The sequence below is a fragment of the Lagenorhynchus albirostris genome, chromosome 8, assembly GCF_949774975.1.
Source record: "Lagenorhynchus albirostris chromosome 8, mLagAlb1.1, whole genome shotgun sequence".
Lineage (NCBI taxonomy): Eukaryota > Metazoa > Chordata > Mammalia > Artiodactyla > Delphinidae > Lagenorhynchus > Lagenorhynchus albirostris.
In genome coordinates, this window is record NC_083102.1 from 82,337,683 (window position 1) to 82,352,842 (window position 15,160).

At 34.4% G+C, this 15,160-nt stretch overlaps 1 protein-coding gene across 2 annotated transcripts in view; it reads left to right on the top strand.

Moving 5' to 3' along the window:
- The window catches only part of SEMA3C (semaphorin 3C), a 187,015-nt gene that overhangs the window by 143,515 nt on the left and 28,340 nt on the right, over window positions 1–15,160 (top strand). For both annotated transcript variants that reach the window (XM_060157200.1, XM_060157199.1), the window contains one exon: window positions 14,289–14,377. In XM_060157200.1, the coding sequence (XP_060013183.1) occupies window positions 14,289–14,377 (89 nt within the window). The remainder of the gene's footprint in view (window positions 1–14,288; window positions 14,378–15,160) is intronic.

Consider the following 15,160-nt stretch of genomic DNA (forward strand, 5'->3'; position numbering starts at 1 on the left):
CCAATGAGGTGGAATCATTATTCCCATTTTACAACTGTGTAAACTGAGCTTATGTTCGTGAAGCTATTAGAAACTAATTAAATTCCAACCCAGGTCTGTCTCACACTGAGTTAAAGATTTTGTGTACCATTCAGATGGATAAGTCAAAGAGGGTGTTGTTGTAGATACACTTCAGCAGAGAGGGCTGTGCTAGAGATGTAGATATAGGAGTCATTAGCAATGTAGGTGTTAGCTGAATCCATGACAATTCTTGAGGTCAGTCTAGGAACTATACAGATAAGAATTTAACTCTGGGGAGCTCATTTACACCGTAGGAGAATAGAGAGTATTTACCAAGAAAATGGAGAAAAAGTGACCATGAAAGTAACAGGAGAATAAGAGGAAATAATATCATGGTGATCTGGAGAGAAGAGAATAGCAGGCAGGAAAGAAGCCGTGGTCGAGATCATCAGATGTAGCACAGTTATGTCTGACTGCCCTTGCAATACGTTCCTTTCCTCATTAGCCTGTCTTCTTGAAGACCAGTGAAGTTTGAGAGGAAACAACCATTCCAGTGGAAAGAATGAGTTGTGAACAGGAGGCAGTAAGAAGGCGTTAGCATGAGCAAGTCCATGGTGGATTAAGAGATGACTAAATGAAGAGGGGAAAGCTCCTTTTTACCCAAGCACCCAGTAACATAGGTAAATGTTCCAAATCAGCTTCTGTATGTGCTTTAATTTTTGCAAATTAATGCAGAACAGCCTATCTTATGGTAAAAATGGTGCAGAAAATAAATTAATTAATGACCATAAAATTCATTAATCTCAGATGAGTAATTCTTTCCCCAAATGATAAAGGATTAAGTAGAAAGAGTTAGCTCCAGTTTTGCCTCTTTGGAAATTTAGTTATTTCATAGTGTAGAATCAGTAAAACTTTACATAGGACATGCACCTGCATGTAAGTCTGTTTAACTTGAGATGTAAATAAAACATTCATGATATAATGCAGTGAAGGATAATGAGACATGATATGTACCTTTTGGTAATTTACAAAATCCTAAAACGTTAATTTCAGTGATTCCTGAGGCCCTATTTGAGTATTATTTTTAGCTGTATCACCAGGAAATAACTACAGTAAACCATATGCTGATGGATTATCCCTTGGTCTAATACTGTTAGATATTTTTCAAAATCATTACAGGAAAAATTAGCTTCTAGAACCAGAATATATTATATTGTAACTTAATTAAACACATTTGGATACATTAGATATTTTTCGTGAGGACAGAAACCTTAGTTGAATAAATAATTAAGTCAACTTTTTAAAATGGCACATTTTGCTGGATTCTGATTTTTTGGTAAGCCCCAACTAAGTCAAGGCTTATAATTTAGTCACTCCTTATAAAATTGCCAGTTTAGTAAGATTGTTGGCCTTAAAATTTTGCCCCAGAAGTCTACTTCTCGATTAGCTTATCTAGATATGTAACTCCCAAACTTTCTATAGCAGTAATGGATACAAGTGTGTGTGTGCTTACCTGTAAAATCCTAGGTCCTACATATGGCAGTGTGAAATGGGAAATTAAAATTTCCAGAGATATTCTCATAATGATCAATTCTAACTTTGTTTAGGATTTCTCCAAAACCTTGTTAAAAACAGAGTAACTTGTTAGAATAGTTATAATAAGTTATTCTTGGATAAATTCTAGGCTAAGGGTTAGGGAACATGCTTTAACTTCAAAGGACGTATGTTTAAATTCTGCTCTGTATCATCTACCAGTTATATGACCTGAGCAAATTATATAACATCTCTAAGCCTGGTTTTCTTAACTGTACCTACTTTATGGATGTATTTTAAAGATTGAATGAGATGATGTGTATAAAACCTTGAATGTACTGCCTAGAAATTAGTAAGCACTCAACAGGTACATATACACACAAGTATCTATACAGTAGATACATATTTATTGACATCAATCATACATATCTATGAATATAAATATGCATATATATAAGTATATTTGTGCATACATAAATATTTTTGAATTTCTATTGCAAATCCTGATACTATTCTATTCACCAAAAATAAGCAGTGAAAAAAATACACAAGTGTCTCACCTTTTATAAAGTTCATATTCTTGTGGGAGGAAACAGGCAATGAATAATATGTGCATAATTATTTTACAGCATTACTTAAATTTGAGTACACTGTATTAGGAAAAGCAGAAAGGAAACAAAACCTTTAATGACAGACCATAGATGAATTTGCCTTTAATAAATGAGAGGCATTTCTTCTGTTTGGAAATTATAGATAAAAGTAAAGCGCTGGTATATAAGAACAGTAAGTAATTTATGTAACAGGTAAAGAGTGACAATGAGGAATGACAATTTCGGAACACTAAGAGAAAAATTATAATCTCTGTAGAGTTTACAAAGAAGGTTCACATAGACTTTTGCCTTTGATCTTGAACAGCCTTGTCAGGTATGTAAAGCAAATACTATATCCACATTTTATAGAGAAATAAAAAGGCTTACAGGAGGCAGATTGCTCAAGTTTACACCATTTTCCAGTATAAAACCAGAATGGATAAGAATAGAGGACACTATTGTAGGTTTGGGGAAATAGGTATTTTTTTTTCAGTAGTGGTGTGGGAACTGCCATTCACTGGGCTGTTAATAAGCAATGCTTATCTACTCCTGAGAGCTAACTGCAAAAAGAGAACCATCATAGAGCGCAGTTACAAGTGTACTCAGCGTTCAGCATATGGTGAAACAGTACTAATTGGTTGTATTCCTTCTAATGTAACTGATGTTGGGCAGACTCAATAGCAGTGTCCTGAATTATACAGTAGCTTTAGTTTACTTCTGAATACTTACATTCTACTTTATCTTTTTAGTAATAACCAGAACATTATTTCGATCTATAGCTTTACTTAATTATATCTCTTAAATTATTATTTTTTATTGCGTGAGCTAAATGTTTTTTAATCAGGGAAATAGATGAACAAAAAAAAGAAAAAGAAAAGAAAAAACAATCCTAGTTTGTATTCCGTAATTTGAAACCAAGTGTATTTCAGCATTAAGAAGTATGTGAATAGGACAAGGTAATGTGTACATATATATTAGATAAAATGGCTTGTAGAACCTTGGATCACAGTGAAATGCACAGTACTATTTCTACAGTGAAACATAGAAATCTTCAAACCAAGTGTAATAAATAAAGACCATAAATAGCCTTAAGTAAGTGCAGGTCAAATTTTGTGACCAAAGGAGTTCAAGTCAGGGCAGATGTTACCACCAAAGCACTTAAAAAAAAAAAAAAAAAAAAACTTTTGAAATTTAGAGTTGCAGAAAAAAGATTATAAGCCCATATTAAAAATTTAGTGTAACCCACTACTTATACAGAGGGATTATACTATATATACACTAATTATTTTTTTACCCTGTAAGATATCACAAATAGCTCTGCTTGGCATATTTGGGAGAGAAGAGAGGGATATTTTATTTTACTGTCACTTAAGATTCTCATAAATATTATTACTTACATTTTGTTACAGATTTATTGGTTCACAAAACTGAAAAACACAATTGTAGAGTGGTTTTACATGTTGTTTGACCAGGACCCCAGCTTCTTTCTTTGGAGTTTTTGGCTCTGTCCTCCTTAGCAGGGAGCAGAGATCAGCTTTGTTCTTAGGTTAACTTTTCTCATGTTTACAAATGGCTGCAGAAGTTCCAAAACGTATCTACAAACCAATCAGCCCTAATGGAAAGAGGTCATATCTGATTCTCTTTATTCTTCCTATAAACCTGGTTCTATTTTGTATTATTTCCATTGACTAAAAGACGTCCTTTAGCATTTCTTCAAATGAAGGGGGTCTGCAGGCAACAAAATTTCCCAGCTTTTATTTATCTAAAAAATGATTGATTTCATCTTACTATTTAAAGAATATTTTCAATGGATATAAGATTATGGGTTAACTCTTTTTTTCTTTCAGTATTTAAAAAAAGGTCACTCCATTATCTTCTGGCTCCATTGTTTGTAATAAAAAGTCAGCAATAATTATATTCCTTGTTCTCATGACATAATGTCTTTTTTTCTCTGGCTGCTTTCGAAGTTTTCTTTCTATAAGTTTTGTTTTCAGCGATTTAAATATAATGTGCCTGTGCGTGGCTCTTTTTATATCTATTTAGCTAGGGTCTCACAGAATTCCTAGATCTACAACATATTATTTTTCACTAAATTTGGGAAATTTTCAGCCATTATTTCTTCATATAGTTTTTTCTTCCCCAGTCTCTCCTTATTCTCCTTTCAGAACTCTAATTACACATATATTAGACCATTCAGTAATGTCAGGCATGCCCAAAAGAGTCTGTTTATCTTCAGTTTTTTTCTCTATGTTCTTGCAACTGGATAATTTCTATTGATCTGGCTTCAAGTTCACTGATTTTCTTCTTTCAACCCCAATCTGCTATTGTCTATAAAATTGATCTTTTATCTTAGTTATTATAGTTTAGTTCTAAGATATCCATTTGACTTTTTATAGTTTTTATTTCTTTGCTGAATTTTTCTTGTCTGTTCATTCATTAAGACCATAACTTCTTTTCATTTCTGATTTCCTTTTAATTTTTTGAAAATAGTTATAATAGCTATAATAGCTGCTTTAAAGTTTCTGCTTGCTAAGTTCAACATCTTGGATAGTGTTAAGTTCTTTTTCTTCCCGAAGACTAACCACTCATGTATTCATTCCTCTTCTCTCCCTCTCTCTCTCTCTCTCCACATACAATAATTTTTGTTGCTGTTGATACTGGACATTGTAGATAATAACTTGCCTTGAGGTTCAAGAAGTCAATTATTAGTTGATCACCTTGAATTTGTTTAGACTTGCTTTACTCGCTGTTAAAATTCTTGTGCTCAAGCATTCTAATTTAGCAGGACTCAAACTCCAAACTCTCTCCCTTGTAACTCTTGTCAGATCTCGGTTACAAGTTGTGTTAGGGCAGACCTAACGTAGTTCTTAACTCTAGAATGTGACGCTTACTCTTATAGGGTCAACCTTCTTGTGTCAGCTGGATGTCAGGATTTTTAACAAGGTATTAATGCAATCTGTCTACTCTAATAGAGCCAGAGCTCCAATTAAACCAGGATTGCTCTTCTCCAGAGCTGCTGCACCCATAATTTGTCTGTTCCATACTCCTAATAGGAGTTGCAATCTGTTAAGCTTTGGGAGTGTCATCCTGCAAATGTATAGCCCAGGAATTAGCCATAGACCCACAGGGGATTTTCACATGGCTTTCTAGAACCCATTTTCTGGACACCTCCCTTTCTCTGATACCATGTGCCAGAGAATTAATTTGCTTCTGCTGCCCTAAATTCTCATGCCTGCCTTCTCATCGCAGTGGGACTACTCTGCACTACTTGGACACCTGCTTTCTGCACCTCTGTTGAGAAATTGTTCCCAGGCAGAAAGTGGGGTAATCATGAAGACCACCTTGTGAATTTTTTTCTTCTTTTAGTCTTGTACTGTCTGTTATCCATTACCTAGAAAGAATTGTCTCATATAACTCATCCAGTTTTATAGTTGTTTCTTACAAAAAGGATATTCTAGTATCAGTTACTGCATCATGACCAACTGCCATATTGCCCTCCAGAAAGATTTTTCAGAATGCATTTCTACCAAATGTGTATGAAAATACCTATTTCTTTATATCCATACCAGCTCTAGGTTTAACATTATTTTAATGTTTGGAGATTAAGTGGGTATTTTTGTAATTTCATATGTATATGTATATACACTTTTTAAATATATATACTTTTTCATACATGTACACTTTTACATACAAATCATATACAGTATGATTTTCAAAATATCTGAAACTTTTTATTATAATTTTGCTTGGGGACACTCCCAGAATATTTTAGTACATTCCAGATAAGTCATTAATTTTATATATTCAGAGAAAATATGTTATTTTAGCTGAACTTAGGCAGAAAAAATTAAAAATCAATAGATATTTTAAAATGAATTTAGTAGCTTTTTCAGTACATGTTCATCTTTTGTGATTTTCAAATGTTTGAACAGATATATATTTATTTTGTAAAGCTTATTTAAAATTAGCACTTTTTTTTTTTGCGGTACGCGGGCCTCTCACCGTTGTGGCCTCTCCCGCCGCGGAGCACAGGCTCCGGACACGCAGGCTCAGCGGCCATGGCTCATGGGCCTAGCCGCTCCGCGGCATGTGGGATCTTCCCGGACCGGGGCACGAACCCGCGTCCCCTGCATCGGCAGGCAGACTCTCAACCACTGCGCCCCACCAGGGAAGCCCTAAAATTAGCACTTTTAAAAATTATATATCTGTGATCTGACGTGGGAATCAACATCAAAATTTTTTGGAAACTTCCTAATTTTTTTAATGAGGTGGACTGAACACAACACTTTGAGAAACTATTTGTATAATAGAACATGGTATCTAAAAGAGCATGAGTATCTAAAAGATTATCTAAGAGTATCTAAAAGATAATCTAAAAGATAATCTAAAAGATTATCTAAGAGTATCTAAAAGAACATGGTATCTAAAAGGGTGGTAGGTGCTTGGGAGTCAAATGAAATTAATGGTATCAGCAAATAAACTTGAAAGTCACTGAATATTATATTTTCCTTACAATGTGGAAAAGTATTTTATAGTTCTGAAAGGTTCTGTAGTAAAGAGCAAAGAAACCTATTTAACTTAGGTTAATCTAGTACTATCCAAATTTATTCAACCCTACCAACTTTTTTTTTTTTCCTACAAACTTTTTAACATTATCACACTCAGGGAGAGGCTGAATAGATAGCATTTGTTGATACTGTCTTTCCAAGGACCTCCCTTCAAATAGAGATACTTGAGATGCCTTTGATGACCAACTAGGGCTCTAACTGCCCAAGGGCTGAAGCTGCAGGTGTCAACATCACAGCATTTAGATAACCTATTGAGTGTGAAAAGCTCTGCTAAGTGTGAGAAATTGTGCTAAATGACCTAGTTTAGAAATATATATACATATACATATATACTATATATATATATAGTAAGGGGGGGTCATACATGAATAGAATTACCACCTCTTAAAGGTGTATTCAGTAAACTACTAATAAAGATTTTATAAACTTAAGATTCAGTTTTATTCTCAAATTTTAAAAAATATTATTAAAAGAATGTAGCAGCAGTTCGATAAACTAACAGGAAAAAGAAATCTATTATGAATATATATTTTAACTAACATGAACTAAAGCAGCCAATTGGTAAGGTCTAATTATAGAAACTAACAATGTAAGGTATCTAGTCATTTCATTCTTCCCTATATTGTCTATAAAGCTTCCATTTGCCAAACAGAGCTTTTGCAGTTCTTTTTTGGCTTTATAATATATTTCTTAATTTTAATAAACAAATTGGTGCAGAAAACTATAATTAAAAAAGTATTGTTATTTAACAAATATAGTGATTTTATCTTAGATAATACTAATTTTAATTAATAAACACTAGAACTGATTTTCCTGCAATAATTAACCTCTGAAGTCATGCAAAGGGCTGCTTAGGTTGACATTTAGAGACACTATAGTGAAGATTGAGAAAAAGGAGGAAACAGTTAAGTATATGACTTTGGAATTTGTATGTTTGTCTTTACTAAATTGAATGAGGTCCCTCCTTAGCTGGTACAAATTGCTAGCTTTAATTACCAACACCTAGAATAAGATTGGCTACGTAATTTGCAGGGCCTTCTACAAAATGAAAATTCATGGCTTCTTGTTTAAAATTATTAAGAATTTCAAGGAGGTGACAACAGAGCATTAAACTAAATATGAACCCTTCTGACCACAGAAATATGTGTGACTGAACAAGTCTAACACCCATGAAGCCAACCCTGACTAGAATATTTTTAAAGAATAACAACCAGGGGTAAGGGACTGACTAAATCTGATTAAGGAGGCAGTGTTCTCCCAAATCCCCAGGCAGCCAGAAGCCCAAGGGCAAGCAGACAGCTTGGCAGAGCAGTTTCTAGGGAAACCTCTAAGGACTAGTTTAGAGGAGACTCAGTAGACAGATACACATACACTGTTCAAATGACCTGCAGGCAATGAGTTATGTTTCATCACTTGTTTATACTGTGCTATAAATGCAAGCTGTCCTCTCATCTGGAGACAGTGGTAAGGTTTAAGGATAGTATTGCTATGATCTGTTGTACTAGAAAGAAAAAGAACACCTAGATGTTATAAAATATATAATACAGGAAAGAAGTTTGTCTGGGGAATTTTCTTTAAAGATTCAATGAAGTAGAAGAAAATTAAGAGCACTAATATGGGTTGGTGAGTCTCCTATGCTATCGTTGTATATCAGTTTACATTATGCAAATCACTTGTAAGATGTGTCTTGCTTGATTCATGTCACAATGCTTTAATGTATTCAAGGCATGCCTATTATGTATATCTCACAGATAAGAAAATTGGGGTTCAGAAAAAATAGTGACTCCAATAATGTCAAAAGTTTAGTAAGTGGTCGAGCTACAAATAAAAAATAATTTGCACTTATTGAGGGTATACTATGCACTAGACATCATACTAAGCAATTTGCATGTATTATTCATTTAGATTTATTAGTCAGAACTCTTTCAACTGAAAGTGACCATATGCTTTACTTAAACTAGTTAAAGAATAATAATTTTTTTTGTGTGTTCAACTGGGAAATGCAGGAGGCAGCCTCAGATATAGCTGAATTTGTGCTAATTGGATGTTTTCAGGAATTTATCTTACCAACTTTCAGCTCTGCCTTCCTCTTTATTCTCAAATGGAGTCTGTGCATGTGGTAGCAGGGATGGCCTCAGCACCTCCAAATTTACAAGTCTTTAACAGTCCTGATCTCAGAAAGAAAGAGGCTCCCACCTATCTAATTCCCAAGGAGGGCTAGGCCCTGACTTGTTTCTATGCCCACTCCTGCATGAATCATAGGGGCAAAGAGATGTTCTAATTGCACAGGCCTAAGTCATGGCATCTCCCTGGGGCTGAAAGAGAGATACTCCACTCCTTAACCATGTAGACTGAGAATGAGAGAGGTGTTGTTTCCAAAAGATGTCTCAGGGTGTTATTACCAAGAAAGGGGAAGTGATTCTAGGTAGACCTTAGTAACAGATATCCATTACAAAAGTTATAATTATTATTTACATTTGCACACAAGCAAACTGTTAACTATATTGTAGGCAAGGTGCTTTACCCAAGGAAATATAAGCTATATCCCAATTCTGCAGATCAAAAGCAAAAAGAATTTATGCTGCATATATTCAAGGAATGCCATTCTCACTACCGCCAGAAGGAAGGTATTTGATAACTATATATATTATCATCTTCAAGCTAAAGGGTTCAGAGATGGCTTTATGTAGACATAAGTAATTGGGAATTCTATGGACATTCCGGAATGCATATTTTTCAATGACTAACATTTAGTGGGAACACACTATTCAAAAAACCATAAAAAAAAAAAACTGTAAATTCTAGACTGTGAGCTCTTGAGTGCCATGCCCTTTTATCTTTGCATTCATACTGGTGATAGTGCCTGACATACTGAAGGTACTCAGTAATTTCTTGTTGAACCAATGAGTAAAAATGGGTGGAAGACAACCCAAGTCCTTTTATTTACTTAGTAGTGAATGGTTCATCCCAAGGATACCTCAAAAGTATTTTCTATATATGGAACTGAGGTTTTGTGAGTATGTTTAGAAAAGAAACCAAAGGTGTCTACCATGACTGCATTTTGAGAGAAATTTTCCCATTAACATAGGCCAATTTAAGGGGCAACCATGAGTGATATATATATTGGCTCCTTCCTGGTGCCATAACTGATTGAAATGACACATTAGCACTTGACAACTGATCTATCCACCAAGCCACAGTTTGCAGTGTGCCTTCATCATGACTAAATTGGACCAAATTAAATCTGCCTCTTGAGAATCTGAACTGGAGATTGTGGGAGTCTGGCAGTTTGTAAGAGGAGCAGAAATATAAAGACATCTAGAGTAGAGCCTTGTAAATGTGTACACTACAGTTGGGATCTCTGTTTATGAGGGTCCAAGTGCTAGAGATCCTGACCAATCACCTAAGTCGTTGATCAACTAGAACTCCTGCTGTGTCTTTTAAATAGTCCCCTCAGCGCTTGCCTGGTGGCGCAGTGGTTGAGAGTCCGCCTGCTGATGCAGGGGACATGGGTTCGTGCCCCGGTCCGGGAAGATCCCACATCCCGCGGAGCGGCTGGGCCCGTGAGCCATGGCCGCTGAGCCTGCGCATCCGGAGCCTGTGTTCCGGAACGGGAGAGGCCACAACGGTGAGAGGCCCGCGTACCACAAAAAAAATAAATAAATAAATAGTCCCTTCAGTGAGGTCTGCATTGTGGTAAAAAAACTGCATAGTCATGTATAATTCTGAGCACCACATTTTAAATAGGATAATCCCAAACTGCAGGGTGTTCAGAGAAAGGCAGGTAAAAATATCTGATTTTGAATTTGAATAAGATTTACTTGAATAGAGTGCTCATGCTTAGACCAGAGAAACAGAGTATGGAGGGTATAAAGATACACTTGGAGAGGATGTGAAAAAGAGATTGAGTACTGTATATTCTTGGCAGCTGTAGAAGAAAGGCCAATGGATAAAATAAAGAGGGAGGTAGAGCTATTTGCATTCAACTAAAGAAGAATTTTCCAGCCTTTTGCTAACTTGTGAAAAACTGATCTTGGATAATAAAATTGTAGTGATAAGATATTGTAGATGAGATTTCATTGGATAATTAGAGATTCTTCAATTTAAAGAAAGTATCATTGTCCAGTTTTATAGAAACTTTCTTTTTTTAGAAAACTAGGCTAATTGTCAGAGGTGGACTTACCAGAAACTTTAGAGTTCCTCATTTGTAACTGTTTGGGAAAGGTCCAAACAACTCTGTTTTTGTGTTTATGTATTATTTTACTTAAAGAAGACCCCCCCCCCAAATTATAAAAGTTCAAGGTCTCATAAAATCCAATTAACAACTGTTAATAGTGATGATTCTCACAAGGATCTAAAGCTATTCCATTCATATTGAATCCACAAATTTGAGACTTCTAATTTATGTATAAAAAGCTTTAATATGTAGTATGAGAACAAATATGTTCATTTGTGACACACTGATGAAAATTGAACCAGTGTAATGAAGAACTCTGCAGATATGCTACCTCATAAAGTACCAATTCAAGTCTAAATGTGGAAAAGTAAAGGAATTAAAATGCATATTTACGTTCTTGAAATGATATATTTTTATCATAGATCCAGGCACATAGTAGGCATCCAATAAATATTTGTTTCACTGTGGGGATCTTGCATTTCTATGATTTTATTTAAACTTGATTTTGAGGTAGAAACATTACCAATATTTAAATTTACTTATATTTCTGTAAGAATTTCAGATAAGTTGACATTTTACTAGGTAGAAAAATATATTTTTTAACCTTTAAATTTTTTTTTTTTTTACTTTTTAAAGGGAAATCTACTCATCATTACCAGCAAAACAAAAAATGACTAAAATAGGAAGGCAAACAATAAATAAAGGTGGTGTTCTATCTTTCATTTCAAATGAGTCAAAACCAAGTTTTGCATTGTCTTTTTATTAGCCCATTTTTATAGCTGCTCTTTGTGTAATATTTTATAAATTGCATGAATAAAATATGATTGTTGTGGGCTTTTTCAGAAGAAATGATGATTTATGTAGAATAATGTTCTCATAGTTAGTTAAAACGTTAGGTAAAAAAGTAGCCAGTTCTCTCATTTGAGAATACTTAAAATTATTTTCAAAGCTGATAGTTTTATCTTTGGGAACTCCTGTAATCAAGATTTCCTCTCATGCAGCTTTATTTGGGGCTGTGGTTATACATTGCTTCTGCTCAGTCTCTACTCAAGAAGTGGTCATTGCTGTCATGTAAAATGGCAGTGATCCTTGCAAGCTTCAGCAGGGAACCGTAAAACGCTGTTGTGACTTAAAAAAAGAGTGTGATCTTTATGATAACATGACCTAAAACAAAGATAGTTTTATGCCCTCATCTTTCACCCACCCACTCACACAGGCACACTACACACACATACACACACACACACACACACACACACACACAATACCACACAAATCCTGCCCTAGCTGTTATAATGTCAAGGCTTTAATTTTAGGGTTTTTGGTATATTCTATTCCTGTCGAAGTTTACACTGTTCTTTGTGATGAATTGTTAATAGAAAATGGGGAACACCTTCAATCACATTTATCCATTTTCAATTGTGATGTGTCTCTGCACCATATCCCCAAATGTTTTTTCGCTTCCAATTCATACCTGCATTAATTATCTTCCAAGAAAATAGTACAGATTGGTACAGAGCTAATTCTTAGGAAGCTGAACGGTGAAACAGAGAAACTTCCAAGTTTCTTAATTACACCTAGAGCCTGCCAATCTTTAGGATTTTTGTTTATTTTTGAGTATGGCTTAAGAAGAGAATTTTAAATTACAGAGCGTAGTTTGAAACTTCAAAGATCAGGTACTTAAACTTCGCAGTCTCACAAGATTCAAGGCTTGTTCTGGCAAAATCTCTGTCGTTTTTCTGTATAAAGATTTTTATTATTATTTAGTAGGTTTTAATTTTTTAGTTTGTTAGTTGGTAAAATTTTAAAGTAGAGTTTATTTTTTATTAAGAATTATTTTATCTTCCAGTTAGGTTCATAAAATAGAAACTATAAACAATAAATAGGATCTTATATGTTAGAGTAATGCTTACCTGTGTGATTGCCCAGCTTGAGATGTGAGATTTGAGATTAGTGGTATTGGTATTCATCACTAAATGATTCCTAGTTGTAAAGTCCTGTACAGCTCAGTTCAAATTACCTCTTCTTAGTGACATTTCTCAACAGAATTAGAAAATGTTTTAGTATCTGTTGATGATAATGTGCCTATCCAAATTATAAATTCACAGTTATATGCTCATACTTTAACAGTGATGACTTGATACTCATGAAGCAGCTCATTAATTTTAATGGAAACATGTTTTGGTGAGGAAATATATTTTTACTTTCTCAGATCACTCACAAATTTGCTTTAACCCCACATTGCTAAATTTCAACTAGCTTCTTTTAAACCTAAAATTTAAGTGATTGGTAGAGTGGCATAATTATATGTTTAGAAAATGCTTATGTTACATATGAAACAATCTTAATTAGAAATCTCGACATAGGGCTTCCCTGGTGGCGCAGTGGTTGACAGTCCGCCTGTCAATGCGGGGGACGCGGGTTTGTGCTCCGGTCCGGGAGGATCCCGCGTGCCGCGGAGCGGCTGGGCCCGTGAGCCATGGCCGCTGAGCCTGCGCGTCCGGAGCCTGTGCTCCACAACGGAAGAGGCCACAACAGTGAGAGGCCCGCGTACCACAAAAAAAAAAAAAAAAAAAAAAAAAATCTTGACATAAGTAACATTTTCTGTATATAGTACATTTATTTGGGCGTCTCTGTTTTTGGCAATCTATAATTGAGAAATACAAGTAGGTTTTTTATTTGCTTAAGTTTATTCGACTCATGTAATTTTGAAATTTTCCCTATATTTTAAAAATACCCAAAGAAACATTCCCAACTGATAAAGATAATTGTGAAAATCATAGAATTATTCTATGAATAGGTGTCCACATCTGAAATAAAGCCATAGCTATGTTTCTGCTTTGAAAATTATTTTGAATTGTGAGTGAAACATTTTACCATGTCTAAAATCTCTCACCGCTACAGGTCAAATGTCAATTTCTAGTACTAATGATTTATAATAAAATTATTATAAAAACTCATTCATAGTAATTTTTTCTCCGATAATCAAACCATTATGTGTCAATTTTAACAAAAATATGAGAGTGTCACTTTATAATGTTGGTTAGGAGGAGTAATATTCTTAAGGGCCAAACTTAAAGTTATGTATTACTATTTCAAGAATACACACTTGGTTCAGAAACAGAACTTTGAACTTCATAAGACATTTGGACATTCCTTTCTTCTCTCATAATTATGACTATACCAAATATGTGCAAAATATAAGGTGTTCCTATTAATTCCTTTTGAATTTTACATAATCTCAATTTAAACACATGAGATTTATAATGAAATCAGAAAATGGTAATAGCTCAATGTATGTAATCTCTTTTTTGATGACTAAGTATTTACATAAACAATATTCTAAATTCTAAGCCAGTAGTAGTCTTATGTCTAAATATCTTTGTTTCCTACATCTCATTGTTTCTTTCTCTGATTTAGATCGAGGTACTGTGCAGAAGGTTGTTGTTCTTCCTTCTAACAGCTCTGCCAGCGGTGAGCTCATTCTGGAGGAGTTGGAAGTCTTTAAGGTTTGAACGTCTATTCTATTAGCCCCAGCACACGCATGATAAATGCAACTCTTTAATCTTACAATCACTTGGGGAGGGAAAAAAATTGATAAAAGATCAAATAAATGAATGTTATAAATTTTTGAGGGTAGGAAACACCAGATAAAATGAGAAATAACAAATATTCTTCTGAAGTAATTTTTAACATTTTAAGTTATCTTAGCATAAAAGAATTAGTTTTTTAGCTATCATCACAACTTGAAGAATTGTGGTCATCATTATTTTTAAAAAATGAGTTCTTGTGGTCAAGGTCCAGAAGATTTGCCATGAAAGGGCTTTTATCATTTGCTTCACAAGCCACCGAGACCCAAATTCTTCCACATTATTGATTGTTAGATAAACTTTCTCATATTTTTTTAGCCAGTAACTTCAAGAAAAACTGCTGTTTTCTCTTATTTTATTGCTTTCAACTCAAATGTCACTCTAGTTAAATAAAACAAATGTTGTCTCTTAAAACTTCATGTTCTGTCTGAAATTGAGATTGCATTGTATTACTCTCTTTGTCCTTGAATTTGGGATAAAAAGAAAAAAGAAAAAGAAAACACAACAAAAAAAAGGCACATAGAAGAAAATTCAGTCCTGTAAGATGTAACCTACTGAGGGCAGAGTGCCAATTCTTTATGTGTCTGTGAGCCTGGAGAGCTGGTACATTATGTCCTGCAAATCCTTCTCTCCTTAAAGTATAGGTCATTGCAGTTTAAGTGGTCCCTCCTACCTGATTTGGAAAGATGGGTAAAGCACAGC